This window comes from Chiloscyllium plagiosum, unplaced genomic scaffold (assembly GCF_037043375.1).
Source record: "Chiloscyllium plagiosum isolate Xiang-an unplaced genomic scaffold, Cpla_swu_hap1 HiC_scaffold_50, whole genome shotgun sequence".
Lineage (NCBI taxonomy): Eukaryota > Metazoa > Chordata > Chondrichthyes > Orectolobiformes > Hemiscylliidae > Chiloscyllium > Chiloscyllium plagiosum.
In genome coordinates, this window is record NW_028270188.1 from 56,581,700 (window position 1) to 56,609,613 (window position 27,914).

At 51.0% G+C, this 27,914-nt stretch overlaps 1 protein-coding gene across 2 annotated transcripts; it reads right to left on the reverse strand.

Moving 5' to 3' along the window:
• Positions 1-229: 229 nt before the first annotated feature.
• lamtor2 (late endosomal/lysosomal adaptor, MAPK and MTOR activator 2) lies at positions 230-10,725 on the reverse strand. Of its 2 annotated transcripts, XM_087984984.1 has the most exons (4): positions 10,572-10,724; positions 8,108-8,270; positions 3,693-3,782; positions 230-1,433 (listed from the first exon to the last, which is right to left on the reverse strand). In XM_087984984.1, the coding sequence occupies exons 1-4, from the start codon at positions 10,637-10,639 to the stop codon at positions 1,377-1,379; spliced, it is 378 nt and encodes a 125-aa protein (XP_087841110.1). In that variant the 5' UTR covers positions 10,640-10,724; the 3' UTR covers positions 230-1,376. The 2 variants fall into 2 exon arrangements, with proteins under 2 accessions (XP_087841110.1, XP_087841111.1); XM_087984985.1 differs by lacking the exon at positions 3,693-3,782 and having other exon boundaries at positions 10,572-10,725.
• Positions 10,726-27,914: the final 17,189 nt, after the last annotated feature.

Sequence of the window (27,914 nt, forward strand, 5' to 3'; positions counted from 1 at the left end):
ATTGTGTGAGACTGAAGTGTGATTTGCTCCAAACCTAGTGGTGGAACGATTGAATTACATCTGGAATGCAGCACCTTATACTAAACAAATATACAGGTTAGGCTCTAGATGATCTTGAAAGGGGGCGAGGGGGGATGGGGGGGGGTGTCTGGTCTGGATCACGCTGCAATATGTTTGTGCTAACCCTGACCGAGGAAGGGGGTAAGAGGGGCAAGTAAGCTTCGCGACACACGTGACAAAAAGAGTGTTTATTAACAGGTTCAGCTACAATTTGCAGACACAAGGCGAAAGCTGAGGTCAGAAAGCATTCAGAGTCTCCTCCACCAACAATCATACAGTCACCCTCCAAGGGCAGATCAAAATTCACCCTTCAATATACATATTTTTAAATCTGCATGGAACAAGACTTAAAAGCTGTGGGGGGAGTGCCACGGGGCATTGCTCCCACTTTGATTGGAGTGGGGGGGGGGGGGGGGGCGGGTACTGCATTCTACAACCTTCTAGAAACATCCGGCAGGAAGGAGAGAACTCTTGGGGCATTCTAGAACCTTCTAGAAACGTCCAGCAGACAGGAGGTAAATCGTGGGGCATTCAAGAACCTTATAGAAATGTGCAGCAGAGGGGGGGGGGGGGGGGAAAGGAGGAGGGGAAAAAAAAAAAAAGAGGAGAAAAAAAAAGAGGAGGAAGCCACGTTCTAGAACCTCCTAGAAATGTCTGGCGGAGAAGAGAGGGCGGGGGGGGGGGGGGGGGAGGAAAAACAGCTTGAACCCAAATTGGTATCTGGACCCAAGAAAACAAAAATTTAACCAAGGGCTAATTCGAGCGACTGAGGGGAGGGCCCAGGTCATCCCTGGACCAGAAAGTCTCATCGGCTGGAGGTTCCCAGAACTTTCTCAAAACGGGGTTGTGCCCCCAAAGAGGGTGCGCGTAATCTCTGAGGCGAGAGTGGGTCTTTTTCACCCGTTCCTCCCACGTAAGAAGTTTTATTCCTGCTGAAACGAAGACCCGTTTGATCTCAACGCGATGCCAGTGGCTACAGCAATGCAATGGCAGCCAACCTCGCCTTCAGGACCTTTAGTGGAAAGGTTGGCGCTGTCCCCTTTCCGATGCCAGGCGATGGTTCGCTAACCCACCAGCTGCCGTCTCTCCCTGCACCCCACCCCACCCTCATCCCAAAAAGGAGAAGCCTTGGTCCGTCACACTCTCATGGCCCCCCACAGCTCCTTGCGTTTCACTTTTCTTTTCAAACAAAAGCAGCGAGGGCCCGTTTCCAAACCTCGCTCCAGACGTCAAAAGGCAAAATAGCAAACGGTCTCAGGTGGATCCTTCGGGAGCGTGACTGCTTCCCCTTTTCCCCTACCCTACACCACCGCCTCCTAGGAGGCAGCCACCTGGGTGAGGGGGTCCTGCAGGTACTGGACCAGGGCCTCAGCCTGGGGTGGGGGAGGAGGAAGAGAGGGGGGGGGGGGGGGGAGGAGGAAGAGAGGGAGGGAGGGGGAGGGGGAGAGAGAGAGAGAGAGAAAAAAGAGAAAGGAGGGGGGATGGGGAGGGAGAGGGAGACACAAAGCGATACACAGACACACACGCAGAGAGAGAGACATACACAGATGGAGGAGGCAGGTGGATGGGGAGACAGATCGCGATCGATGGGGGAGGCAGAGGTAGGGAGACACAGATAGATAGGGGAGACAGTGATAGAAAGAGAGAGATAGGTGGGGGAGGCAGAGGGAGAGAGACACACAGACAGATAGATAGAATGGGATTGGGAGGGGGGGGGCAAGGGGTGCCAAGAGAGAGACAGACAGACAGAGATGTGGGGGAAGCAAGAGAGCAAGGAAGAGAGAGGGAGGGAAACATGCATAGATGGGGGCAGGGAGAGAGATAGATTGAGCAGGGAAAGAGAGAGAAAGCGAGAGAGAGACAGATAGACAGGCAGGCACAGATAGATGAGGGGGGAGAAAGAGATAAGAGAGAGAGGGAGTTAACACAAGAGGAGGGGGATGGTGAAGGGGGATGGTGGGGGGGGAGGGAGAGAGAGAGATGATTACATTTGTAATGCTCATGACAAGAGTTTGAGATTCCCACAGACAATCCCTGGATGCCCACCCAACAATCACTTTCACCTCCAAGTTTCCACCACATGCCCTCCCACACCTGAAGACCAATATATTACCCCCTGGCATGCCCCCTGCCTCTTACTGGGCTCTGTCACCATGGGTCTGATCAGGACCCATGAATGAGCGCCAGTGGGCATATTCAACCCGGGGGGGGGGGGGGGGGGGGGAGTTGGCACATTATACACCAGCATAGACCACATCCCCTGGCTCAACCCCTAATCTTCCTTACATACAATCTTGGCAATAAATGGGGAGTAGGAGTTGGATAAAAGTTTATTTTTCTTAAACCTATTACTCAGCATTCCTACCATCCTGGGTATAGAGGAGAGTTGGGGTTGTAGGTATTGGAATTTAGATGAATGAGGGGTGCCTTTATTTGAAATGGACAAGATTGTGAGGGGGACACTAACAGGGGGAGGTTGATTCCCCATTGTGTGTGGGGGGAAAGAGTCTAGGCCCAGAGGGACATCATCTCAGGAGTTAGTGGTCACCCCTTGAAGATGGATCTGTCTTCTCTCTGAGAAGAGTGAATCTGTGGAATTCTTTACTGCAGACAGCTGTCCAGACTGGGTCATTTAGTTTTCATTCACATGTGGGATGTGGGTATTTATTGCCCGTCCCCAGTTACCCCTCGAGAAGGTAACAGTGAGCTGCCTTCTCAAACCACTGCAGTCCAGGCGCTGTGGGTCGAATCCAGGATTTGGACCCAGTGACAGTGAAAGTACACCCCATATATTTCCCAGTTGGGACGGTGCGAGGGGGTCTTGGAAGGGAACGTGCAGGGGGCTGGTGTTCCCCATGTATCTGCTCCCCCAATCCCCCCCCTACCAGGGTGTAGAGGTGACGGGTTTGGGACAGTGCTGTATAAGGAGCCTCACTGCAGTAGGTCTTGTAGACGGTACACCCTGCTGTGACTTGGGGGGGGGGGGGGGGGGGGGGGGGGTGCCAAGAGGGAGGGGCTGCTTTGTGCCTGGACAGTGTGAAGTTTCTCAAGAGTTGTCAGAGCTGCCTCCCCAGGGCAAGGTTGGGTGGGAAGGGAGGGGGGCGGGGGGGTGAAGTCACATGGGGACTTACTCGCTGCAGGATTCCCAGCCTCTGACCTGCTCTTGGAGCCGCTGTGTTTATTCTGGGCAACGGGAGCCCCCAGGATGTTGATAGTGGGGGGGATTCAGTGACAGTAACACCATTGAACATCAAGGGGGCGATGGTTAGATTCTCTCTCAATGGGAGCCCCCAGGATGTTGATAGTGGGGGGGATTCAGTGACGGTAACACCATTGAACATCAAGGGGGCGATGGTTAGATTGTCTTAAGTATACTCAAGACTGAAAAAGACAAATTTTTCATCTGGATCAGATTGGCCATAGAATGGTAGGGTGGTCTCGACGCTGCTATATCGCAAAGTCACATTGGTGGAGGATAAAGTATGGCCTGAGGACCACACAGAGGAGATCTCACAAGCACCACCAGCCGCCCCCATCCCTCCCAATTGCCCCACTCCGCCCGACATCATGCATCTCCCCTCACCATCCACCCACCCACCCCCTCCCCGACCCCAGCCCCACATCTCCCTCACCTTAGCCTGCAGCATCCCGAATCCCACTGTCTCCTTGGCATACATGCACAGCAACAGGTTGGCTACTCGGGTGATAGCGACTCTGCCCTCCTGAAACACAGCAGGACGGGGGAATGATCAGACAGGGAGGGCTGCCCGCATTAACTGATCCACAGGACACCCAGCAACCCCTCTTCCTCCAACAAGTGGGATTGAGCATTGACACACAGAGGGATCTGGGCATACACTTCCACAGATCCCTGAAGGTGGCAACATTGGTGGATGAGGCAGCACATGGCACGGTGGCGCTGTGGTTAGCACCACTGCCTCACGGCGCCAGGGACCTGGGTTCGATTCCAGCCTCGGGGTGACTGAATGGAGTTTGCATATTCTCTCCCCCGTGTTAGCGTAGGTTTGCTCCGGGTGCTCCGGTTTCCTCCCATGGGCCAAAGATGTACGGGTTAGGGTGGGTTGGCCATGCTAAATTCTCCTGTTGTGTTCAGGGTGAGGTACATTAGCCAGAGGTAATCGTAGACTAATAGGATAAGGGAATGGGTCTGGGAGAGTTACTCTTCAGAGGGTCGGTATGGACTTAGAGTCATAGAGATGTACAGCACAGAAACAGACCCTTCAGTCCAACCTGTCCATGCCGACCAGATATCCCAATCCAATCTAGTCCCACCTGCCAGTACCCTGTCCATATCCCTCCAAACCCTTCCTATTCATATACCCATCCAGATGCCTTTTAAATGTTGCAATTGTACCAGCCTCCACCACTTCCTCTGGCGGCTCATTCCATAAACACACCACCCTCTCTGTGTGAAAAAGTAGCCCCTCTGGTCCCTTTCCCCTCACCCTAAACCTATGCCTCTAGTTCTGGACTCCCCCACCCCTGGGAAAAGACCTTGGCTATTCACCAAGGTTGTTCCGTTGATTTGTTCGTATATCTGGTTGTTGAATGTGAAAGCAACAACACCCCAGATTCTATGGACTACCTCAAGTGCACAAACCAGACATCCCACTCAGACCCATAGTATCACTACCAGGGACACCATCACACAAACTGGCTAAAGAACTACAGCAGAAACGGAAACACCTGATCAGCGGATCCAGACACACTATACAATCAACACAGGAATTCTTGGACATCATCAGAAATATACACACAGACAAGGAAGAAACCATGGTCTCATTCGACATAACGGCACTGTTCATGCCTATTGACAAAGCCCTAGCCAGAGAAACAATAGCCAACCTGCTGAACAGACATAACAGACAACAGGACGTTGAACCCACCAACAAAGACGGCATACTTAAACTACTGGACTTGTGCCTCACAACACACTTCACATTCAACAACCAGATATACGAACAAATCAACGGAACACCCATGGGATCACCGATCTCGGGACTCATAGCAGAAGCAGTAATGCAAAGGTTAGAACAAACAGTCTTACCACAAATTCAACCCAAACTCTGGGTCAGATACGTTGATGACACCTTTGTAATCATTAAAAACATGGAAATAGAGAACACGCACCGGATCATCAACTCCACACTCACAGGAATCCGATTCACGAGAGAGGAAGAAAAGGACAACCAACTCCCATTCCTAGACGTGATGGTACAGAGAACACCTAATGGAGAATTCACCACTAAGGTATACAGGAAAGCCACACACACAGACCAAGTCCTGAACTATGAAAGCAACCACCCCAATACACACAAACGAAGTTGCATCAAGACACTATTCAAAAGGGCCACAACACACTACAGTACACCAGAACTGCAAAAAGAGGAAGAGGGACACCTATACAAGGTATTCGCCAAAAACGGATATCCTCGCAATTTCATCAACAGATGCCTAAGGGAAAGACAACGGAACGAGGACATGCCGCAACCCAAAGGACTAGCCACACTACCATACATCAAGAACATCTCTGAAATGACAGCCAGACTACTGCGACCACTAGGACTCATAACAGCACACAAACCAACAGCCACTCTCAGACAACAACTCACCAGAACGAAGGACCCGATACCCAGCATGAGCAAAACCAACGTAGTGTACAAAATCCCATGCAAGGACTGCACAAAACACTACATAGGACAAACAGGAAGACAGCTAACGATCCGCATCCATGAACACCAACTAGCCACGAAACGCCACGACCAGCTATCCTTAGTAGCCACACACGCAGACGACAAGCAACATGAATTTGACTGGGACAACACTACCATTATAGGGCAAGCGAAACAAAGAACAGCCAGGGAATTCCTAGAAGCATGGCACTCATCCACAAACTCCATCAACAAACACATCGACCTGGACCCAATATACCGGCCACTACTGCGGACAGCTGAAACTGACAACCGGAAGCGGCAGGGACAGGCCACCATAAATGCCGGAGGAAACACCACAGAAGTGCTTCACAGGAGGCTCCCAAGCACTGAGGATGTCACCTAGACAGGGGACGAAACGTTTGCAACAAAAACTTCCAGCTCGGCGAACAGAACCACAGCAACCAGCACCCGAGCTACAAATCTTCGCACAAACTTTGAACCTTACAAGTTTTACAACATCCTTCCGATAGGAAAGAGACCAGAATTGCGTGCAATATTCCAAAAATGGCCTAACCAACATCCTCTACAGCTGCAACATGAACTCCCAACTCCTGTACTCAATACTCTATATACTCAATAAAGGAAAGCATACCAAAATCTTTCTTCACTATCCTATCCACCTGCGACTCCACTTTCAAGGAGCTATGAATCTGTACTCCAAGGTCTCTTTGTTCAGCAGCATTCCCTAGGACCTTACATTAAGTGTATAAATCCTGCTAAGATTTGCTTTCCCAAATCTGAATTAAACTCCATCTGCCACTTCTCAGCCCATTGGCCCCTCTGATCAAGATCCTGTTGTAATCTTCTTCGCTGTCCACTACACCTCCAATTTCTGTGTCATCTGCAAACTAACTAACTATACCCCTTATGTCCACATCTAAATCATTTATGTAAATGACGAAAAGTAGTGGACCCAGCACCTTGTGGCATTCCATTGGTCACAGGCCTCCAAGTCTGAAAAGCAATCCTCCACCACCACCCTCTGTCTTCTACCTTTGAACCAGTTCTGTAGCCAAATGGCTAGTTCTCTAACTTTGCTAACCATTCTTCCATAGGGAACCTTGTCGAATGCCTTACTAAAGTCCATATAGTTCATGTCTAATACTCAGTCCTCATCAATCCTCTTTGTTACTTCTTCAAAAAACTCAATCAAGTTCATGAGACATGATTTCCCACACACAAAGCCATGTTGACTATCCCGAATCAGTCCTTACCTTTCCAAATATGTGTAAATCCTGTCCCTCAGCAACTTAGCCACTACTGATGTCAGGCTCATTGGTCTATAGTTACCTGGCTTGTCCTTACCACCCTTCTTAAACAGTGGTACCACGTTAGCCAATGTCCTCACCTGTGACTATCAATGATACAAAGACCTTAGCAAGGGGCCCAGCAATCACTTCCCTTGTTGGGCTGAAGGGCCTGTTTCTACACTGTAGGGATTCTATGATTCTTGTCTTGAATTGGCACTGAATATAAAAGTTCTCAAGTTATGTTACATCTGTGTAAGAGTTTGGTTAGGCCACATTTGGAATATTGCGCGCAGTTTTGGTTACCAGACAACCAAGACGTGGATGCTTTAGAGGGGGTTCATTGGGACATTGCCCAGTCTGGAGGGTTCGAGCTACGAGGAGAGGTCGGATAGATGCGGATTGGTTTTTGCAGGCTGAGGGGCGACCTGACAGAGGTCTACAAAATGATGGGAGGCATAGATAGGGTAGACAGTGTGGGGCTTCCTCCACCCCACAGGATTGACAGGTCAACAACAAGAGGGCACGGGTCAAGGTGAGAGGGGGTAATTTAGAGAGGGAGAGGTGCAGGGAAAATTGCTCATACCCAGAGGGTAGTGAAGGCCTGGAATGCACTGCCAGTGGAGGTGGTGTAAGCAGGCACATTAGCAACGTTTAAGACATACCTTGGTAGACACATGAACTGGAGGCGAACAGAGGGACAGAATAGTGTATGAGCAATAAGTAGCGGGCCGACAAAAAGAACAGGAATTGGGAGAGGCTTGATGGGCCGAAGGGCCTGTTCCTGTGCTATTTCGAATTGTATAAGCGTGGGTGACAAGCTGAAACACGTTCACACCCTCCAACACGAGAACCTGCTTCTCCTGGGTATCCCTTGGAATTGGGTGGAGAGTCCCCTCTCTTGACTCCCACTTCCCCACTCTCTCAACACTGTCCTACCCTGTCAAGTCCCAGTCTGCATCTCTCCCAAAAGGGGAACCACCACCACCTACACCTCCTCCTCCTCCTCTCCTCCCCTCCCCCTCCCCCCAGGTCGCCACCCCACACTCCCCTCCCCAGCCGCACCATGCAGTCCATGAGGATGAATCGCAGCTTGTCCTCGTTGAAGGCCTGGTGCCCGTTCTTGGCGTAGGCAGCCCAGATGTTGCTGGCGATGGCCGCAGTCACCCGGGCATCCGTGTCCCCGTAGCCGGAGTAGGCCAGGAGCGAGCCCTCATTGTTGAGCAGCCTGTGGGGGTGAGGAGGGAGCGAGGATGGCTACCGTTAGCTGGTACACGGCTGGAGCTAGACGCAGCAGGAAGTACGATGTGACTGACACACCCACCTCTCCCTCACAGGCACCCAGTCACCCAGCGCCTCACAATACCAGCTCAAACCCCTCCCCCCCCACACCATGTTCACCCTCCCCTCTGCGTTCCCTTTTTGTGCACACTCCCTCATTGTGCATCTCTCTCTCTCTCTCTCCCCCTTTTCACCACACACACACCACTCCCTCAGAGGTTCTATTGCTAACACCCTTTTCCTTCACAGGGTGTCATCCCCTCCCGGCCTCCCCCCCCCACCCACCCCAAATCGCCACTCAGATTCCCTCCCCCCACAGAGTTCCCCCCCCTACTCCCCCTCCCTCACAGGGTCCCCTATCCCTCTGCCCCCTCCCACACAAGGTCCCCCCCACCCCCACAGTGTCTTCCTCCTCCCTCACTGGGTACTGGGTACTGGGTCCATCACCATCCCCCTCCTCTCCTCACTCACAGGGTCTCTCCCTGCTCCCTTCTCCCTTCTCCCCACACTCACAAAGGCCCCCATCCATCTCCCACTCCCACCCCCATCCCCCACTTCCCACCACCACCGCCCACCCCACACTCCCCACCCCCCCCACCCCCCATACTCCCCACCCCCATTCCCCACTCCCCACCCCCCACACTCCCCACCCCCATTCCCACTCCCCACCCCCCACACCCCCACCCCCATTCCCACTCCCCACCAACATCCCCCACCCCCATCCCCCACACCCCCCACCCCCCCCCCCCCACCACCACCCCCTCCCCCCACCCCCACACCCCCCCCACCCCACACCCCCCCACCCCACACCCCCCCACCCCCCCCACTACCCTCCCCCACTCCACCCACCCCCACACTCCCCACTACCCACCCCCACACCCCCACTCCCCACCCCCACACTCCCCACTACCCACCCCCACACTCCCCACCCCCACACTCCCCACTACCCACCCCCACACTCCCCACTACCCACCCCCACACTCCCCACTACCCACCCCCACACTCCCCACTACCCACCCCCACACTCCCCACTACCCACCCCCACACTCCCCAATCCCCCACTCCCCCCATCCCCAATCCCCCACTCCCCAATCCCCACCCCCAACTCCCCCATCCCCAACTCCCCACCCCCCCACTCCCCCAATCCCTACCCCCAAATCCCCAATCCCCCACCCCCCCACTCCCCCACTCCCCACCCCCACAATTCCCCACCCCCCCAATCCCCACCCCCCCACTCCCCCAATCCCCACCCCCCCACTCCCCCAATCCCCACCCCCAATTCCCCCATCCCCAATTCCTCCCAATCCCCCCACTCCCCATCCCCCCACTCCCCCAATCCCCCACTCCCCCAATCCCCCACTCCCCCAACTCCCCACCCCCCCACTCCCCCAATCCCCACCCCCCCACTCCCCCAATCCCCACCCCCCCACTCCCCCAATCCCCACCCCCCCACTCCCCCAATCCCCACCCCCCCACTCCCCCAATCCCCACCCCCAAATCCCCAATCCCCCAACTCCCCACTCCCCCACTCCCCACCCCCAATTCCCCCATCCCCAACTCCCCACCCCCCCACTCCCCCAATCCCTACCCCCAAATCCCCATCCCCAATTCCCCACCCCCCCACTCCCCCAATCCTCCACTCCCCCACTCCCCCACTCCAATCCCCAATCCCCACTCCCCAATCCCCCACTCCCCCACTCCCCAATCCTCCACTCCCCCAATCCCCCACTCCCCCAATCCCCAATCCTCCACTCCCCCACTCCCCCAATCCCTCAATCCCCACTCCCCCAATCCCCCATCCCCCAATCCCCCACTCCCCAATCCCCCACTCCCCCAATCCCCACCCCCAATCCCCCACTCCCCCAATCCCCACCCCCAATCCACCCACTCCCCACCCCCAATCCACCCACTCCCAATCCCCCACTCCCCACTCCCAATCCCCCACTCCCCACCTCCACTCCCCACCCCCAATCCTCCACTCCCCACCCCCAATCCTCCACTCCCCAATCCTCCACTCCCCCAATCCCTACGCCCCCACTCCCCCACTCCCCCAATCCCTACGCCCCCACTCCCCCAATCCCCCACTCCCCCAATCCCCATCCCCAATCCCCCACTCCCAATCCCCCACCCTCACCCTCAATCCCCCACTCCCCACCCCAATCCCCATCTCTCTTATCCCTCATCCCTCATCCCTCATCCAGTCCAGGTTGCAGAGTCCCTCACCATCCCACCCCGCCCCCTCACTCACAGGGTGCTCTGGACCCCCGCGGTGTTGGCCTGGCTCAGGACCTGGGTCAGGGCTTTGGGCCTCAACATCTTCAGGAGTCGCCGGAAGTCCGCAATGACCGGAACTCGCCTTGCACCCTGGGCGCTGTAGTTCCCTCCTCCCACCTACAATCCACGTGACTTCGCCGTCACGTGATGACCTTTCCCACGGAGAAAACCCAGCTCCGTGGATTTTTAACCACCACCGCTTCCTCTGTGAGTTTTAATCGGAGAGCAATATTTCTGGCAAAGGAAATGGCCACCGGTGTCGTAAAAATAATACGACCTCGCGCCGCCATTTTGGTACGGCGAACATGAGCGCTATACCGTCGCCATGTTGGTAAAGGAGATCGGTTCGAAGCTGCACAGGAAGCCTGCTTGTCGCAGCCATCTTGGCCAAGAGGAACCCATCTGGATGATCCCATTGTTTCGGACACAACTGAAGACACACTGTTTGCCATATTTGTAAAGGTGGAGCCGCCAGCTATTGCGCAAGCGCGACGTTGACGCCATCTTTGTAAAGGCGATTGAACGATTCATGGTAAGCAGCTGGTGTTGTCATCGCCATCTTGATAATGGTCCACCGTCCAGCTGCTCCCATTGTTTTGGATAGAGGTGAAGTTATTCTTAGCCGCCATGTTCGTAAAGGAGAATGAAAAACTGCTGGGAGAGAGGGTGCTGTTGCCATGTTGGTACAGGCGAACCCACTTCACTTGCTGCCTATTGTCATGGAGGTCGACGAAGCTGATTTTCCACCATGTTTGTAAAGGAGAATGCGCCAACTCTAAGACAATACAACCTCGTGTGGTAGTGTCCCCATCTCTGGATCGGGAGGCTCGGGTTCAAGTCCCATCTATTCAATAAGAAAATATAACCACCACCTCCAGTAGAAGATTTACCTTTACCTTTTAAGCAAGCAACAGAACAGTACAGGCACCACAGTACTAACTTGTACAGCTGTCAAAGGTGGGGGAGGCTTGGCTATGGTCCCTACATTTCGATAGCACCTTGCTTTCCTGCAGAATTGTTGCAGCACAAAAGAAGACCATTCAGCCTGTGACATCTCTGAATGAGTAGCGCCCTATGCCGAGCTTCTCCCTGTGACCCCGCATGTTCTGCCATTTCTGACAGTTGACCAACTCCACCTGTCCGATAACCAATTCTCATTGATTCCATGTCCCCAGTCCAATCTGTCTGTTAATGGGAACAGTTTCTGTCTCTCCGCTCCATTCCTGACCCCCTCATGGTTTCCAATCTCCTCCCTGCCTTCTCCCCTCCAAGAAAACAGCCCAAGGATCTCCACATCACCAAAATCCCTCATCCCTGGAACCAATCCTGTAAATCTTTCCTGTACTCTCTCGTGCCATCCTAGCATACCATCCCACAACTCTACATTGTTTCGGCCGAGGCCAACTTAGCATTCCATACAATTTTAACATAACTTGATTTTGTACCGAATGCCTCTATTAATAAATGGACATGCTTTATTAAGACAATAAGGGAAAGGAACAGGAGAAGGCCATTCGACCCCTCAAGCCTGCTCCGCCATTCAATAGGGTCAAGGCTAATCTGACCTCCCTCTTTCCTGTCTTTTCCCTGTAGCCCTTGATTCCCTAATAGACCAAGAATCCCAACCAACTCGGTTTTAAGTATACATAAGGATTCTGCACCCCCACCCCCCCACAGCTCTCTGTGGCAAGGAATTCCAAATTCCCAGAAAAGAAATTCCTCCACATCTCAGTCTTAAACTGGTGCCCCTTCATTCTGATTTAATTTGATTTATTATTGTCACACGTACCTAGTGACAGTGAAAAGTTTGTTTTGCATGCAGTACAGGTAGATCATACTGTACAAAGTGCATTAGGGTGATAGAACAGAGCAAGGAATGCAATGTTACAGCTGCAGAGGAAGTGCACAAAGAGCAAGATCAACATTAAATTTAAAATTTGAGAGGGTCATTCAAATAGGGTGGCACAGTAGTTAGCATTGCTACCTCACAGCACCAGGGACCTGAGTTCGATTCCTGCCTCAGCTATGTGGGGGAGTTTGCACATTCTCCCTGTGTCTGTGTGGGTTTCCTCCGGGTGCTCCGGTTTCCTCCCACAGTCCAAAGATGTGCAGGTCAGGTGAATTGGCCATGCTAAATTGCCCGCAGTGTTAGGGGCTTTAGTCAGGGGTAAATACAGGGTGTGGGTGGGTCACTCTTCAGAGGGTTGATGTGGACTGGTTGGGCCAAAGGGCCTATTTCCATACTATAGCGAATCTATTCTTTAAAAAAAGGTCCAATAACAGTGAGGAAGAAGCTGTCCTTGAATCTGTTGGTACGTGTTTTTAAGCTTTTATATCTTCTGCCCGACAGAAGGGTGTGGGAGGAAGAGGTTATAACCATGATGGGAGGGGTCTTTTATTATGTTGAAACTTTATTGCTGGAACAGCACAGCAGGTCAGGCAGCATCCAGGGAACAGGAGATTCGACGTTTCGGGCACAGGCCCTTCTTCAGGAAACTTTTATTACGTTGACTGACTTCCCAAGTCAGCAGGAAGTGTAGATGGAGTCAATGGATGGAAGTGTGATTTGCATGATGGATACGGCTTTGTTCACAACTCTCTGTAGTTTGTTACACTCCTGGGCAGAGCAGTTGCTGTACCAAGCCGTGATGCATCCCGATAGGATGCTTTCTATGATGCATCTGTAAAAATAGATTAGATTCTCTACAGTGTGGAAACAGGCCCTTTGGCCCAACCAGTTCAGACTGACCCTCCGAAGAATAACCCACCCAGACCCATTTCCGTCTGAGTAATGCACCTAACACTATGGGCAATTTAGCATGGCCAATTCACCTGACCTGCACATCTTTGGACTGTGGGAGGAAACCGGAGGAAACCCACGCAGACACGGGGAGAATGTGCAAACTCCACACAGACAGTCGCCCCGAGGCTGGACCCTGTCGCTGTGAGGCAGCAGTGCTAACCACTGAGCCACCATGCCGCCCCAAGGTAAAAGTCCTTGTGGATGTGCTGAATTTCCTTAGCGTCCTGAGGAAGTAGTGGTTTTGTTGTGCTTTCTTGACCATTGCATTGATGTGGGTGAACCGGGACAGATCATTGGCGATCGTCACTCCCAGGAACCTGACATTCTCGTCAATCTCCACTTCAGCTCCATTGATGTAGACAGACATGTGCCCTCCAGCTCTTTCGTTTTGTTGAGGGAGGGGTTGTTATCCTTACACCACACCTCCGAGTACGCTATCTCTTTCCTGTATTCTGTCCCATCATTGTTTGAGATCCGGCCTACAACAGCGAACTTGTAGATGGAGTCAGGACAAAACATGGCCACACACAGTCATGAGTGTACAGGGAACACAGGAGGGGGCTGAGGGGCGCTGGTGTTGAGGATTGTCATGGAGGAGGTATTGTTGCCTTTTTTACTGATTGCGGAAGGTGGGTCAGGAAATTGAGGATCCAGTTGCAGAGGGCAGAGCTTAGGTCTCAGAGTTTGGAGATTAGTTTTGTTGGAATTATGGATTTGGAGGCGAAGCTGTAGTCAATGAGTAGGAGCCTGATATAAGTACACTATAGTCCTAGACTCGCCCCTGAGGAGAAATATCCTCTCTGCATTTACCCGGTCCAGCCTCTTAAGAATCTGCTATCTTTCAATGAATTAGTCTCTCATTTTTCGAAACTCCAGTGAGTCGGGTCCCAATCTAGTCTTTGCTTCAGAAGACAATCCCCCTATCCCAGGGATCAATCCAAACTTCTCTCAATAGCTTCCAGTGAAACTACCTTTCATAATTAAGGGGACCAAAACTGCTCATGACACTCCAGATTTGGTCTCCCCAGCACCTTACCCAGTTGCGATAAGACTTCCCTCCTCTCATCCACCAACCCTCTCGAAATAAGCGCCGACCTTCCACGACCCTTCACGATTACGTGCTGCCTCTGTGTGCCAGCTTGCTGTGTTTCATGCCCAAGTCGCCTAGCGTTGCAACTTTCTGCAGTTCATCTCTATTTGATTAATATTGTGTTCTTTGATTCTCTGTTCCAAAATGAACAACTTCACATTTTCACACATTATAATCCATTTGCCAACTTTTTGACCACTCACTTATCAATATCTCTCTGTAAACTGTACAGCATGGAAACAGACCCTTTGGTCCAACTCATCCATGCCAACCAGATACCCTAAATTAATCTAGTTCCATTAGCCAGCATTTGGTCCATATTTATCTGAACGAATATTCCTATTCATATCCCCATCCAGATGTCTTTTAAATGTTATAATTGTATCTGCCTCCACCACTTCCTCTGGCAGCTTGTTCCATACACCCTCTGTGTAAAATGTTACCCCTCAGATCCTTTTTCAATCTTTCCCTATTCACCTTAAACCTGATGCCCTCTAGTTTTGAACTCTCCTATCCTGGGGAAAAAGACCTTGTCTATTCACCCTATCCATGCCCCCTCATGATTTTATAAACCTCTATAAAGTCACCCCTCAGCCTCCGAAGCTCCAGGGAAAACAGCCCCAGCCTGTTCAGCCTCTCCCTGTAGCTCAAACCCTCCAACATCTTTGTAAATCTTTTCTGCACCCTTTCACGTTGAACAACAGCGGGGAGATCACAACTGAAATTAGTGCTCTAAAAGTGGTCTACTTGATGTCCTGTATAGCCACAACACGACCTCCCAACCCCTAGACTCAATGCACTGACCAATAAAGGTGAATGTACCAAACACCTTCTTCACTATCCTACCTACCGCTTTCAAGGAACTATGTACCTGCAGCCCAAGGTCTCTTTGTTCAGCAACACTCCTCTACCATTGAAACTTGCTTTCCCCCTGCTGATGTGCTGTCTGAACATTTGGCAACAGTACATTTCTTTTCTTACTCCAAGTCGTTTATATATTGTACGCAGCAGTGGTCCCAGCACTGTGGAACCCCAATGATTACAGATTGCCAACCCTGAAAAAAGAACCTCTGTTTCCTGCCCATGTGCTAATTCTTTATCCATGCCAATGTACTGCCTGCAACATCATGGGCTCATTCCTTACGACTTAACCTGCAAACTGCACGCAGACAGTCACCTGAGGCGGGAATCGAACCTGGGTCCCTGGCGCTGTGAGGCAGCAGTGCTAACCACTGAGTCACCATGCCGCCACTTAGAGTCATAGAGATGTACAGCACAGAAACAGACCCTTCAGTCCAATCCGTCCATGCCGACCAGATATCCCAACCCAATCTAGTCCCACCTGCCAGCACCCGGCCCATATCCCGCCAAACCTTTCCTATTCATATACCCATCCAGATGCCTCTTAAATGTTGCAATTGTACCAGCCTCCACCACTTCCTCTGGCAGCTCATTCCATACACGTACCACCCTCTGCGTGAAAAAGTTGCCCCTTAGGACTCTTTTATATGTTTCTCCTCTCACCCTAAACCTATGCCCCTCTAGTTCTGGACTCCCCCACCCCAGGGAAAAGACTTTGCCTATTTACCCTATCCATGCCCCTCATAATTTTGTAAACCTTTATAAGGTCACCCCTCAGCCTCCGACGCTCCAGGGAAAACAGCCCCAGCCTGTTCTGCCTCTCCCTATAGCTCAAATCCTCCAACCCTGGCAATATCCTTGTCAATCTTTTCTGAACCCTTTCAAGTTTCACAACATCACAAGGAGACTAGAATTGCACGCAATATTCCAACAGTGGCCTAACCAATGTCTGCAACAGTAGAATAATGATGGGTGAACTTGTTGGAGTGTAGCAAATTCTGAGGGGGTTTAACAGGACAAATAATGAAAGAAAAGCTTCACTAGTCAGGAAATCTTGAACAAGGGGACCTGGATTTAGAACATAGAACAGTACAGCACAGTACAGGCCCTTCAGCCCTCGATGTTATGCCGACCTCCAAGATCAAACTAATCTACATACACTTCATTTTTCTATCTTCCTTGCACCTATCCAAGAGTCACTTAAATGTCCCTAACGTATCCTTGAAAAACTCTAATAAATTGATCAGTCAGACACGATTTCCCTTTCATAAGACTCTGATTAGATTATGATGTTCCTAATGTTCTGCTATTACTTCCTTAATGATTGATTCTCCTCTGTCTGTGCACCGTTCCTGACCTGTGCACGTATGTGCCTCTATTCTTGTAGTCTCTTTTAGAATTCTACCTTCTAGGTTCATGCTGTGTCTGTGTGAACTTCTGACCAATGTATCATTCCACACTCCTCTGTATTAAATTAAGTCAGCCTCAATTAATGGTAGAGCCCTGAGTAGTGTTGTAGGACAGAGAGACCTAGAGATTCAGGAACATAATACTTTGAAGTTTGGGTCATAAGTAGACAGGTTGGTTACGGTGTTTAGCATGCTTGCCTTCAGATCTTTGAGTATAGGAGTTGGGATGTCATGTTGAGGTTGTATGTCACATGTCACAAGGGGAAGGGTGGAAGGTATAGGGGGGATGTCAGGGGTAGGTTCTTTACCCAGAGAGTGGTGGGGGCACGGAATGTGCTGCCTGTGGGAGTGGCAGAGTCAGAATCATTGGTGACCTTTAAGCGGCAATTGGATAGGTGCATGGATGTGTGCTTAAGCTATGACAAATGTTCGGCACAACATGGTGGGCCGAAGGGCCTGTTCTGTGCTGTATTGTTCTATGTTCTATTGGTGAGGCCTCTTCTGGAGTATAGCGTCCTGTTCAGGTTATAAGACCGATATTGTTAAACTGGGGAGGGTTCAGAAGAGATTTACCAGGACGTTGCCTGGAATGGACGGTTTGAGATATAAAAACAGACAGGAAAGGCTGGGACATTTTTCACTGGGACGTAGGAGATTGAGGGGTGACCTTTTTGAGTTCATAAAATCACCAGCGTAGATAAGTTGAGTGACAAGATGTCTTTTAGGGTGGGGAAGCTCAAAACTGGGGGGCATATTTTTGAGGTGAAAGGAAGTTAGAAAGGACATGAGGGGCAGTGTTTCTTTAAACACAGAGTGTGGTTTGTGTGTGGAATACACTTCTAAAGAAAGGGGGGGATGCAGGTACAGTTACAATGTTTAAAAGACATTTGGAGAAGTATATAAATAGGAAATATTTGGAGGTATATGGGCTAAGTCCTGGCAGGTGGGACTAGTTTAGTTTAGGGATTATGGTCAACATGGACAGAGTCGGTTACTGCACTATAATTTGTTCAATTCCTTTTTGAAGTTTACCCCTCTCACAACTTTCAGAGTTTCCAAGTTTCATATCAGTTCCAAATTGTTATATTGTGGTTCATGCCTCACGTTTGAGGTCATTTATATATACAAGGAATTGTGAGGGTCTTAACACTGGCCCTGGGGATCTCCACAACTATCCTTCCTCCAGGTCAAAAACTACCCACTCGTCATGTCTCTGTTTCCAATCAGACAGCCAATCCTGTCAGGTTTATTCCATGTCCTCACCAAACCTCAGAGATACCTCTCTAACATATGCACGGCCATTCAGCCCCCTTCCTAACCCTGATACACAGAAACAGCAGGAGGCCATTCAGCCCCCCTTCCTAACCCTGATAAACAGGAACAGCAGGAGGCCATTCAGCCCCCCTTCCTAACCCTGATACACAGGAACAGCAGGAGACCATTCAGCCCCCCTTCCTAACCCTGATACACAGGAACAGCAGGAGGCCATTCAGCCCCCTTCCTAACCCTGATACACAGGAACAGCAGGAGGCCATTCAGCCCCCTTCCTAACCCTGATACACAGGAACAGCAGGAGGCCATTCAGCCCCCTTCCTAACCCTGATACACAGGAACAGCAGGAGGCCATTCAGCCCCCTTCCTAACCCTGATACACAGGAACAGCAGGAGGCCATTCAGACCCCTTTCCTAACCCTGATACACAGGAACAGCAGGAGGCCATTCAGCCCCCTTCCTAACCCTGATACACAGGAACAGCAGGAGGCCATTCAGCCTCCTTCCTAACCCTGATACACAGGAACAGCAGGAGGCCATTCAGCCCCCCTTCCTAACCCTGATACACAGGAACAGCAGGAGGCCATTCAGCCCCCTTCCTAACCCTGATACACAGTAACAGCAGGAGGCCATTCAGCCCCCTTCCTAACCCTGATACACAGGAACAGCAGGAGGCCATTCAGCCCCCTTTCCTAACCCTGATACACAGGAACAGCAGGAGGCCATTCAGCCCCCCTTCCTAACCCTGATACACAGTAACAGCAGGAGGCTATTCAGCCCCCCTTCCTAACCCTGATACACAGGAACAGCAGGAGGCCATTCAGCCCCCCTTCCTAACCCTGATACACAGGCACAGCAGGAGGCCATTCAGCCCCCTTCCTAACCCTGAGACACAGTAACAGCAGGAGGCCATTCAGGCCCCTTCCTAACCCTGATACACAGGCACAGCAGGAGGCCATTCAGCCCCCTTCCTAACCCTGATACACAGGAACAGCAGGAGGCCATTCAGCCCCCCTTCCTAACCCTGATACACAGTAACAGCAGGAGGCCATTCAGCCCCCACTTCCTAACCCTGATACACAGTAACAGCAGGAGGCCATTCAGCCCCCCTTCCTAACCCTGATACACAGGAACAGCAGGAGGCCATTCAGCCCCCTTTCCTAACCCTGATACACAGTAACAGCAGGAGGCCATTCAGCCCCCCTTCCTAACCCTTATACACAGGGAACAGCAGGAGGCCATTCAGCCCCCCTTCCTAACCCTGATACACAGGCACAGCAGGAGGCCATTCAGCCCCCTTCCTAACCCTGATACACAGGAACAGACGGAGGCCAATCAGCCCGTCTTCCTAACCCTGATACACAGGCACAGCAGGAGGCCATTCAGCCCCCCTTCCTAACCCTGATACACAGGAACAGCAGGAGGCCATTCAGGCCCCTTCCTAACCCTGATACACAGGAACAGCAGGAGGCCATTCAGCCCCTTTCCTAACCCTGATACACAGTAACAGCAGGAGGCCATTCAGCCCCCATTCCTAACCCTGATACACAGGAACAGCAGGAGGCCATTCAGCCCCCCTTCCTAACCCTGATACACAGGCACAGCAGGAGGCCATTCAGCCCCCTTCCTAACCCTGATACACAGTAACAGCAGGAGGCCAATCAGCCCCCCTTCCTAACCCTGATACACAGGCACAGCAGGAGGCCATTCAGCCCCCATTCCTAACCCTGATACACAGGAACAGCAGGAGGCCATTCAGCCCCTTTCCTAACCCTGATACACAGGAACAGCAGGAGGCCATTCAGCCCCCCTTCCTAACCCTGATACACAGGAACAACAGGAGGCCATTCAGCCCCCTTCTGAAAGCTGATACACAGGTAGAGCAGGAGGCCATTCAGCCCCTCTTGAGCTTGATACATAGGAAGAAGAGAAGGAGGCCATTTCACGGCCTCCCAAGCCTCGTATACAGGAAGAGGCCATTCAGGCCCATCAGCTTGCCCTGCTGTTCAATGAGACCATGCTTGATCTGTGACCTTATCCACATACCTGTTGCTGTCTGGTTAAAGAAACCCTCCCACTCTCCCAGATTTAAGCTCAGTTGATCCTGTATCTCTGTTGGCAGGAGAGTTCCAAACTCTCACCCGCACTTACTCCCAAATTTGCACTTGAAGGTGTTCTCTCATTTCACTTCCGAGGCGTCGGGCTGGAATCTTTAGGCCATCTACCCAGATCCCTGTTATCCTGACCCTGGGAAACTGTTTTCGTCTGTCAAGCCCATCAGTTTCTGACGAAATATCACAAATGACCATCAAATTGAACCCTGGACCTTCCAAATTACAGAAATTCCAAACCCAGTTGGTTTTAATTTCGTCCCGTTGGTTTAACCCTTAGATCCCAGATTCTGGTGAATAAAAACAGGATACTGCGGATGCTGGAAGTCTGAAATGAAAATAAAAAAGCAGAAACTCAGTAGGTCTGGCAGCAGCCCAGGGGAACTAAATGTTTTGAGTATGGTATGATTCTATCAGAATTGGAAATATAGGTCAGAGGATCAGTGCTGAGGGAGCGGGCGCTGTCGGAGGGTCAGTGCTGAGGGAGCGGGCACTGTCGGAGGGTCAGTGCTGAGGGAATGGGCACTGTCGGAGGGTCAGTGCTGAGGGAGCGGGCACTATCGGGGGGGTCAGTGCTGATGGAGTGGACACTGTCGGAGGGTCAGTGCTGAGGGAGCAGGCACTGTCGGAGGGTCAGTGCTGAGGGAGCGGGCACTGTCGGGGGGGTCAGTGCTGAGGGAGTGGACACTGTCGGAGGGTCAGTGCTGAGGGAGCGGGCACTGTCAGAGGGTCAGTGCTGAGGGAGCGGGTGCTGTCAGAGGGTCAGTGCTGAGGGAGTAGGCTTTGTATCTATCTCTATGGCAATGCAGTTACAGATTGGCCACAGGGAGTGGGTGACAGGAAGGTGCACTCAAATAAATGACTCCCAGAACTAGCTCTGTCTCATCGGGGAGTATTACCAATTGAATTCAATTAGGTTTCTCACCCAGGGCACTGACAGCATACTGTGCACAACACTCTCATTAATAAAAGAGGTTGCTTTCACTGAGAATGAGTGAGAATGGGCAATGCACAGGAGGGATTGTGACAAAGAAACACTTTCAAAATATATCCATGATGCAGTCACTCCATCTTTACAATTCGTACCGTCCCTGAGAGTGCTTTAACCTCGCTTACAGCATAGTGTTAGATACAGAATAAAACTCCCTCTACACTGTCTCCCATCAAACACTCCCAGGACAGGCACAGCACGGAGTAAGATACAGAGTGAAGCTCCCACTACACTGTCTCCCATCAAACACTCCCAGGACAGGCACAGCATGGAGTAAGATACAGAGAAAAGCTTCCTCTACACTGTCTCCCATCAAACACTCCCAGGACAGGGACAGCAAAGAGTTAGATACAGAGTAAAATTCCCTCCACACTGTCCCCATTGAATACTTCTAGGGGAGGGATAGCATGGGGTTAGATGCAGAGTGAAGCTCCCTCTACACTGTCCCCCATCAAGCACTCCCAGGACAGGGACAGCATGGAGTTAGATACAGAGTAAAGCTCCCTCTACACTGTCCCCCATCAAACACTCCAAGAACAGGGACAGCAAGAGTTAGAATTAGAGTAAAGCTAACTCCCCCCCCCGCCCCCCATCGAACACTCCCAGAGCAGGGACAGTATGGGGTTAGATACAAAGTAAAGCTTTCTCTACTCTGTCCCCCATCAAGCACTCCCAGGACAGGGACAGCATGGGGTTAGATATAGAGTAAAGCTTTCTCTACACTGTCACCATCAAACACTCCCAGGACAGGTTCAGAACATGGTGACAGATAGAGTGAAGTTCCCTCTACACTGTCCGCCATTAAACACTCCCAGGACAGTGACAGCATGGGGTTAGATACAGAGTAAAGCTCCCTCTACACTGTCCCCCATTAAACACTCCCAGGGCAGGTACAGAATGTAGTCAGATAATGAGTAAAGATCCTTCTATACTGTTCCCTATTAATCACTCCCACACTCCCAGGACAGGTACAGAATATGGTCAAATAATGAGTAAAGCTCCTTCTATACTATTCCCCATTCAACACTCCCAGGATAGGGACAGTACAGAGTTAGATACAGAGGGAGAAAGTGAGGACTGCAGATGCTGGAGATCAGAGTTGAGAGTGTGGTGCGGGAAAAGCACAGCAGGTCAGGCAGCATCCAAGGAGCAGGAGAATCGACGTTTCGGACAAAAGCCCTTCATCAGGAATGATAATGCGGTTAGATACAGATGAGGTAACACGCCCTGATAAGATTCACGACTCTCTGAGAGAAGAAATTCCTCCTCATCTCTGTCTGCAATGGCTGACCCTTTATTCTGAGACTTTGCCACGCTCTGGTCCTAGTCTCTCTCACAGATGGAAACAACACCGCAGCCTCGGTCCTATCACACCCCCTTTGAATCTCATATGTTCTGGTGAGATATTCTCTCATTTCTCTGAATTTCAGTAAGTCCAAAGCTGTGCAGGTCAGGTGAATTGGCCATATTAGATTGTCCATAGTGTTAGGTGCATTAGTCGGGGGTAAATATAGGGTAGGGGAATGGGTCTGGGTGGGTTACTCTTCGGAGGGTCGGTGTGGACTTGCTGGGCCGAAGGGCCTGTTTCCACACTGTAGGGAATCTAATCTAACCTGCAAGCCTCCCCTATAATCTTTCCTCATGAGGATCTCTCTCTCTCTCTCTCTCTCTCTCAACCTGTCTCTAATGCCAATATATATTTCCTTTTATGAAGCAATCAATATTGTTCAGGGTATTCTCGGGAATAACTAATCTGCTGACTCACCTTTCATATGTGCTCAACTTTCCCTTATTTAAGTTTAAAACTCTCGTCTCAGATCTACTGTTCTCCCTTCCAAACCGGAGAAAAGTTCAATCATATTATGATCGCTGCTGGCTAGAATTTACCTCGCCCTGAGGTCATTACCCAATCCTATTGCATTACTCAGCCTAAAATAACTCGATGTCTGCTCGGTTCTGGAACGCACGTCCTCTCGCAGTAGATTTTCATTGTTGTGGTACCTGCATTTTTATGTTGTTCGCGAGAGTTCGTAACCCATCTCCCTCCCCCCCCCCCCCCCCCCCCCCCCCCCCAATCCATGGATAACAAGGATTTGGTGTACCAGTGTTCAGTTCAGAAGGAAATATATATTGGTATTGGCAGGTTGAGAGAGAGAGAGATCCTCATGAGGAAAGATTATAGGAGGGGCTTGTAGATTAGATTAGATTCCCTACAGTGTGGAAACAGGCCCTCCAGCCCAGCAAGTCCACACTGACCCACCCAGACCCATTCCCCGACCCTATATTTATCCCGACTAATGCGCCTTATACTATGGGCAATCTAGCATGGCCAGTTCACCTGATCTGCACATCTTTGGACTTATTGAAGTTGGTTAAAGTTAATCATGCGTCTTGACATCTTTAACCACAGGCCCCCAATATTTTTTCTTGCACGCTTGGTGTTTTTTTAAGATTCATTCATGGGATGAGGGTATGGGCTGGGCCAGCATTTATTGCCCACCCCAGAGGGCAGTTAAGAGACAACCACATTGCCATGTGGTCTGGAGTCACATGTAGGTAATGGTAGCAGTTTCATTTCCTGAAGGACGTTAGTGACCCAGATTGGGGTTTCCAATCGACAATGGGCTCACGGTCGTCATTAGACTCTTAATTCCAGATTCTTCATTGAGTTCAAATTCCATTGTTTGCCATGGCTGGATTCAAACCTGTGTCCCCAGGACATTATCTGGATTAGCAGTCCAGTGATAATACCACCAGACCATCAGCTCCTCTTACTATAAAGGGTCCTGTTGATTACTCCCATAAGTGAGCTCTTGTTTTGCATCTCCTCCCAAATCGATTCTCCGCCCAGAACCCGTGAACTAAAGTCATTTCTAACCACAGAGTCACAGAGATGTACAGCACGGAAACACGCCCTTTGGTCCAACTCATCCGTGCTGACCAGATAGCGAATTGAATTGAATTTATTGTCACGAGTACCGAGGCACAGTGAAAAACTTTGTCTTGCGAGCAATACAGGCAGATCAGTAGCATAGAGAAGTAAATAATAGGTAAACAGCGGCAAAAACAAAAACACAGGGACAGGCGAATGTTAAGAGTTTGTGAGTCCATTCAGTATTCTAACAACAGGAGGGTAGAAACTGGTTGGTGCGTGTGTTCAAGCTTCTGTACCTTCTCCCCGATGGTAGAGGTTGTAGAAAAACATTGCCAGGGTGGGATGGATCTTTGAGAATGCTGGTGACCTTTCTCTGACAGCGGGGCCTGGTAGATGGATTCTATAGATGGGGGGGTTGTCCACTCTCTGTAACCGTCTCCGATCTTGAATGGTACAGTTGCCATACCAGGTAGCGATACATCCAGACAAATAGATCCTAAACTAATCTAGTCCCATTAGCCAGCACTTGGTCCATATCCCTCTAAACCCTTCCTATTCATGTCCCCATAAATGTTATAATTGTACCAGCCTTCCTCTGGCACATACCATACATGCAACCATTCACTGCATGAAAAAGTTGCCCCTTAGGTCCCTTTTAAATCTTTCCCCTCTTGCCTTAAACCTATGTCCCCTAGTTTTGGACTCCCCTACTCTGGGGAAAAGACCTTGATGATTATGGCTGCACAGATGCCCTCTTAGATTAACAGTCAGAGCCCAACATTTCCTATTGTTGAATGTAATAAACCCCTCAGAACCCAATCCCACAGCTATGCCTCTATAATGGCTCCTGGATCATATTTATTCACCTTAATATATACACTTAATTCATATACTTTATGGTGAATGTATGGTACATTCAGATGCAGAGCCATTAGTTTTTCTTGTTTTGTAACATCTATTTTGTCTCTATTTTTTGATGGGCCCATCTCTGGATTAGAATGTGGGGAAACAGAGTCTTAGATCATAGAAACAGACCCGTTGGTCCAACCAGTCCATGCTGATCATAATCCCAAACTAAACTAGTCCTACCTGTCTGTGCTTGGCCTTATCCCTCTAAACATTCCCTATTAGAGTCACCAGCACGGAAACAGACCCTTTGGTCCAACCCATCCATGCCGACCAGATATCCCAACCCAATCTAGTCCCATCCATTACTAATTGTACCTGTGTCCACCACTTCCTCAGATTCATTCCACACATGATCCATCCTCTGTGTTAAAATAAATTGCTCCTTATTGTCTTTTTCAAAACTTTCACCTGTCACCTTCAAAATGTGCCCCAGTCTTGAAATCCCCCCCCGCCAAAGGACACCTTATATACATCCCTCACGATTTCAAAAACCTCTGTAAAGGTTACCCTTCAACCTCCTACGCCCCAGGGCAGAAGATCTCAGCCTCTCCTTATAAGTCAAAACCTCCACACCCTCCAACATCTTGGTAAATCTCTTCTGAACCCTCTCCCGTTTAATAATATCCTTCCTATAACAGGGCGACCAGAACTGTAAATGAATTAGAATTCTTGCAGTGTGGCCCAACAAGTCCACACTGACCTTCTGAAGAGTAATCCACCCAGACCCTTACCCCACCCTACATTTACCCCTGACTAATGGACCTAACACTCCACCCACGCCCTCCACCTCCTCCAGGATTTCCGCTTCCCCGGTCCCCAACGCCTCATCTTCACCATGGACATCCAGTCCCTGTACACCTCCATCCCCCAGCACGAAGGACTCAAAGCACTCCGCTTCTTCCTTTCCCGCCGTACCACCCAATACCCTTCCACCGACACCCTCCTTCGACTGACCGAACTGGTCCTCACCCTGAACAACTTTTCTTTCCAATCCTCCCACTTTCTCCAAACAAAAGGAGTAGCCATGGGCAACCGCATGGGCCCCAGCTATGCCTGCCTCTTCGTAGGGTATGTGGAACAATCCATCTTCCGCAACTACACTGGCCCCACCCCCCATCTTTTCCTTCGCTACATTGATGACTGTATCGGCGCTACCTCGTGCTCCCACGAGGAGGTTGAACAGTTCATCCACTACACTAACACCTTCCACCCCGACCTCAAATTCACCTGGACAGTCTCGGACTCCTCCCTCCCCTTCCTAGACCTTTCTGTTTCTATCTCAGGCGACCGAATCAACACGGACATCTACTACAAACCAACCGACTCCCACAGCTACCTGGACTACACCTCCTCCCATCCTGTCCCCTGTAAAAACGCCATCCCATTCTCCCAATTCCTTCGTCTCCGCCGCATCTGCTCCCAGGAGGACCAGTTCAAAATACGTACAACACAGATGGCCTCCTTCTTCAAGGACCGCAATTTCCCCCCCCGACGTGGTCGACGGTGCCCTCCACCGCATCTCCTCCACTTCCCGCTCCTCCGCCCTTGAGCCCCGCCCCTCCAACCGCCACCAGGACAGAACCCCACTGGTCCTCACCTACCACCCCACCAATCTCCATGTACAGCGCATCATCCGCCGTCACTTCCGCCACCTCCAAACAGACCCCAGCACCAAGGATATATTTCCCTCCCCTCCCCTATCAGCTTTCCGTAGAGACCACTCCCTCCGCGACTCCCTTGTCAGATCCACACCCCCCACCGACCCAACCTCCACTCCCGGCACCTTCCCTTGCAACCGCAGGAGGTGCAACACTTGCGCCCACACCTCCCCCCTCACCTCCCTCCAAGGCCCCAAAGGAAACTTCCATATCCGCCACAGATTCACCTGCACCTCCACACACATCATCTACTGCATCCGCTGCAGCCGGTGTGGCCTCCTCTATATTGGGGAAACAGGCCGCCTACTTGCGGGGCGATTCAGAGAGCACCTCTGGGCCACCCGGACGAACCAACCCAACCAACCTGTAGCACAGCATTTCAACTCCCCCTCCCACTCCACCGAGGATATGCAGGTCATTGGACTCATCCACCGCCAAACCACAACAACCCGACGGTCGGAGGAGGAGCGTCTTATCTTCCGACTGGGAACCCTCCAACCGCAGGGGATGAACCTGGACTTCACCAGTTTCTTCATCCCCCCTCCCCCCACCTTGTCTCAGCCGGATCCCTCCAGCCTGGCACCGCCTTCCTGACCTGCAGTCTTCTTCTTGACCTCTCCGCCTCCATCCTACTCCGACCTATCACCCTCACCTTGACCTCTTTCCACCTATCACATTTCCAACGCCCCTCCTCCAAGTCCCTCCTCCCTACCTTTTATCTTCTCCTGCTGAACACTCTCTGCTCATTCCTGAAGAAGGGCCTGTGCCCGAAACGTCGAATCTCCTGTTCCCTGGATGCTGCCTGACCTGCTGTGCAGTTCCAGCAATAAAGTTTCAACCTAACACTATGGACAATTTAGCATGGCCAATTCACCTAACCTGCACGTCTTTGGATTGTGGGAGGAAACCCACACAGACACGGGGAGAATGCGCAAACTCCACACAGACAGTCGCCCCAAGGGCTGGGATCGAACCTGGGTCCCTGGCGCTGTGAGGCAGCGATGCTAACCACTGAGCCACCGTGCTGTCCCACTATGCAGTGGGGTGTACTGGACACAGTATTCCAGAAGAGCCTTCACCAAAGTCCTGTACAACCTCAACATTAAGTCTCAACTCCTATACTCAAAGGTAATGTAAGGTTAGGCACTTTTGCAGGAGGAATAGAGGAGCTGAATGGAGAAAGACTGTAGAAAGCTACAGAACAGAAGGATTTGAGAGTCCTCGTCCATGAATCATGAAAAGCTAACATCCAAGATTAGTTTGTAATGGGAAAAGCAAGGGAATAGAGTATAAAAGGGAGGATGATTTGTTAAAACTATACAAGGCACTAATCAGAGC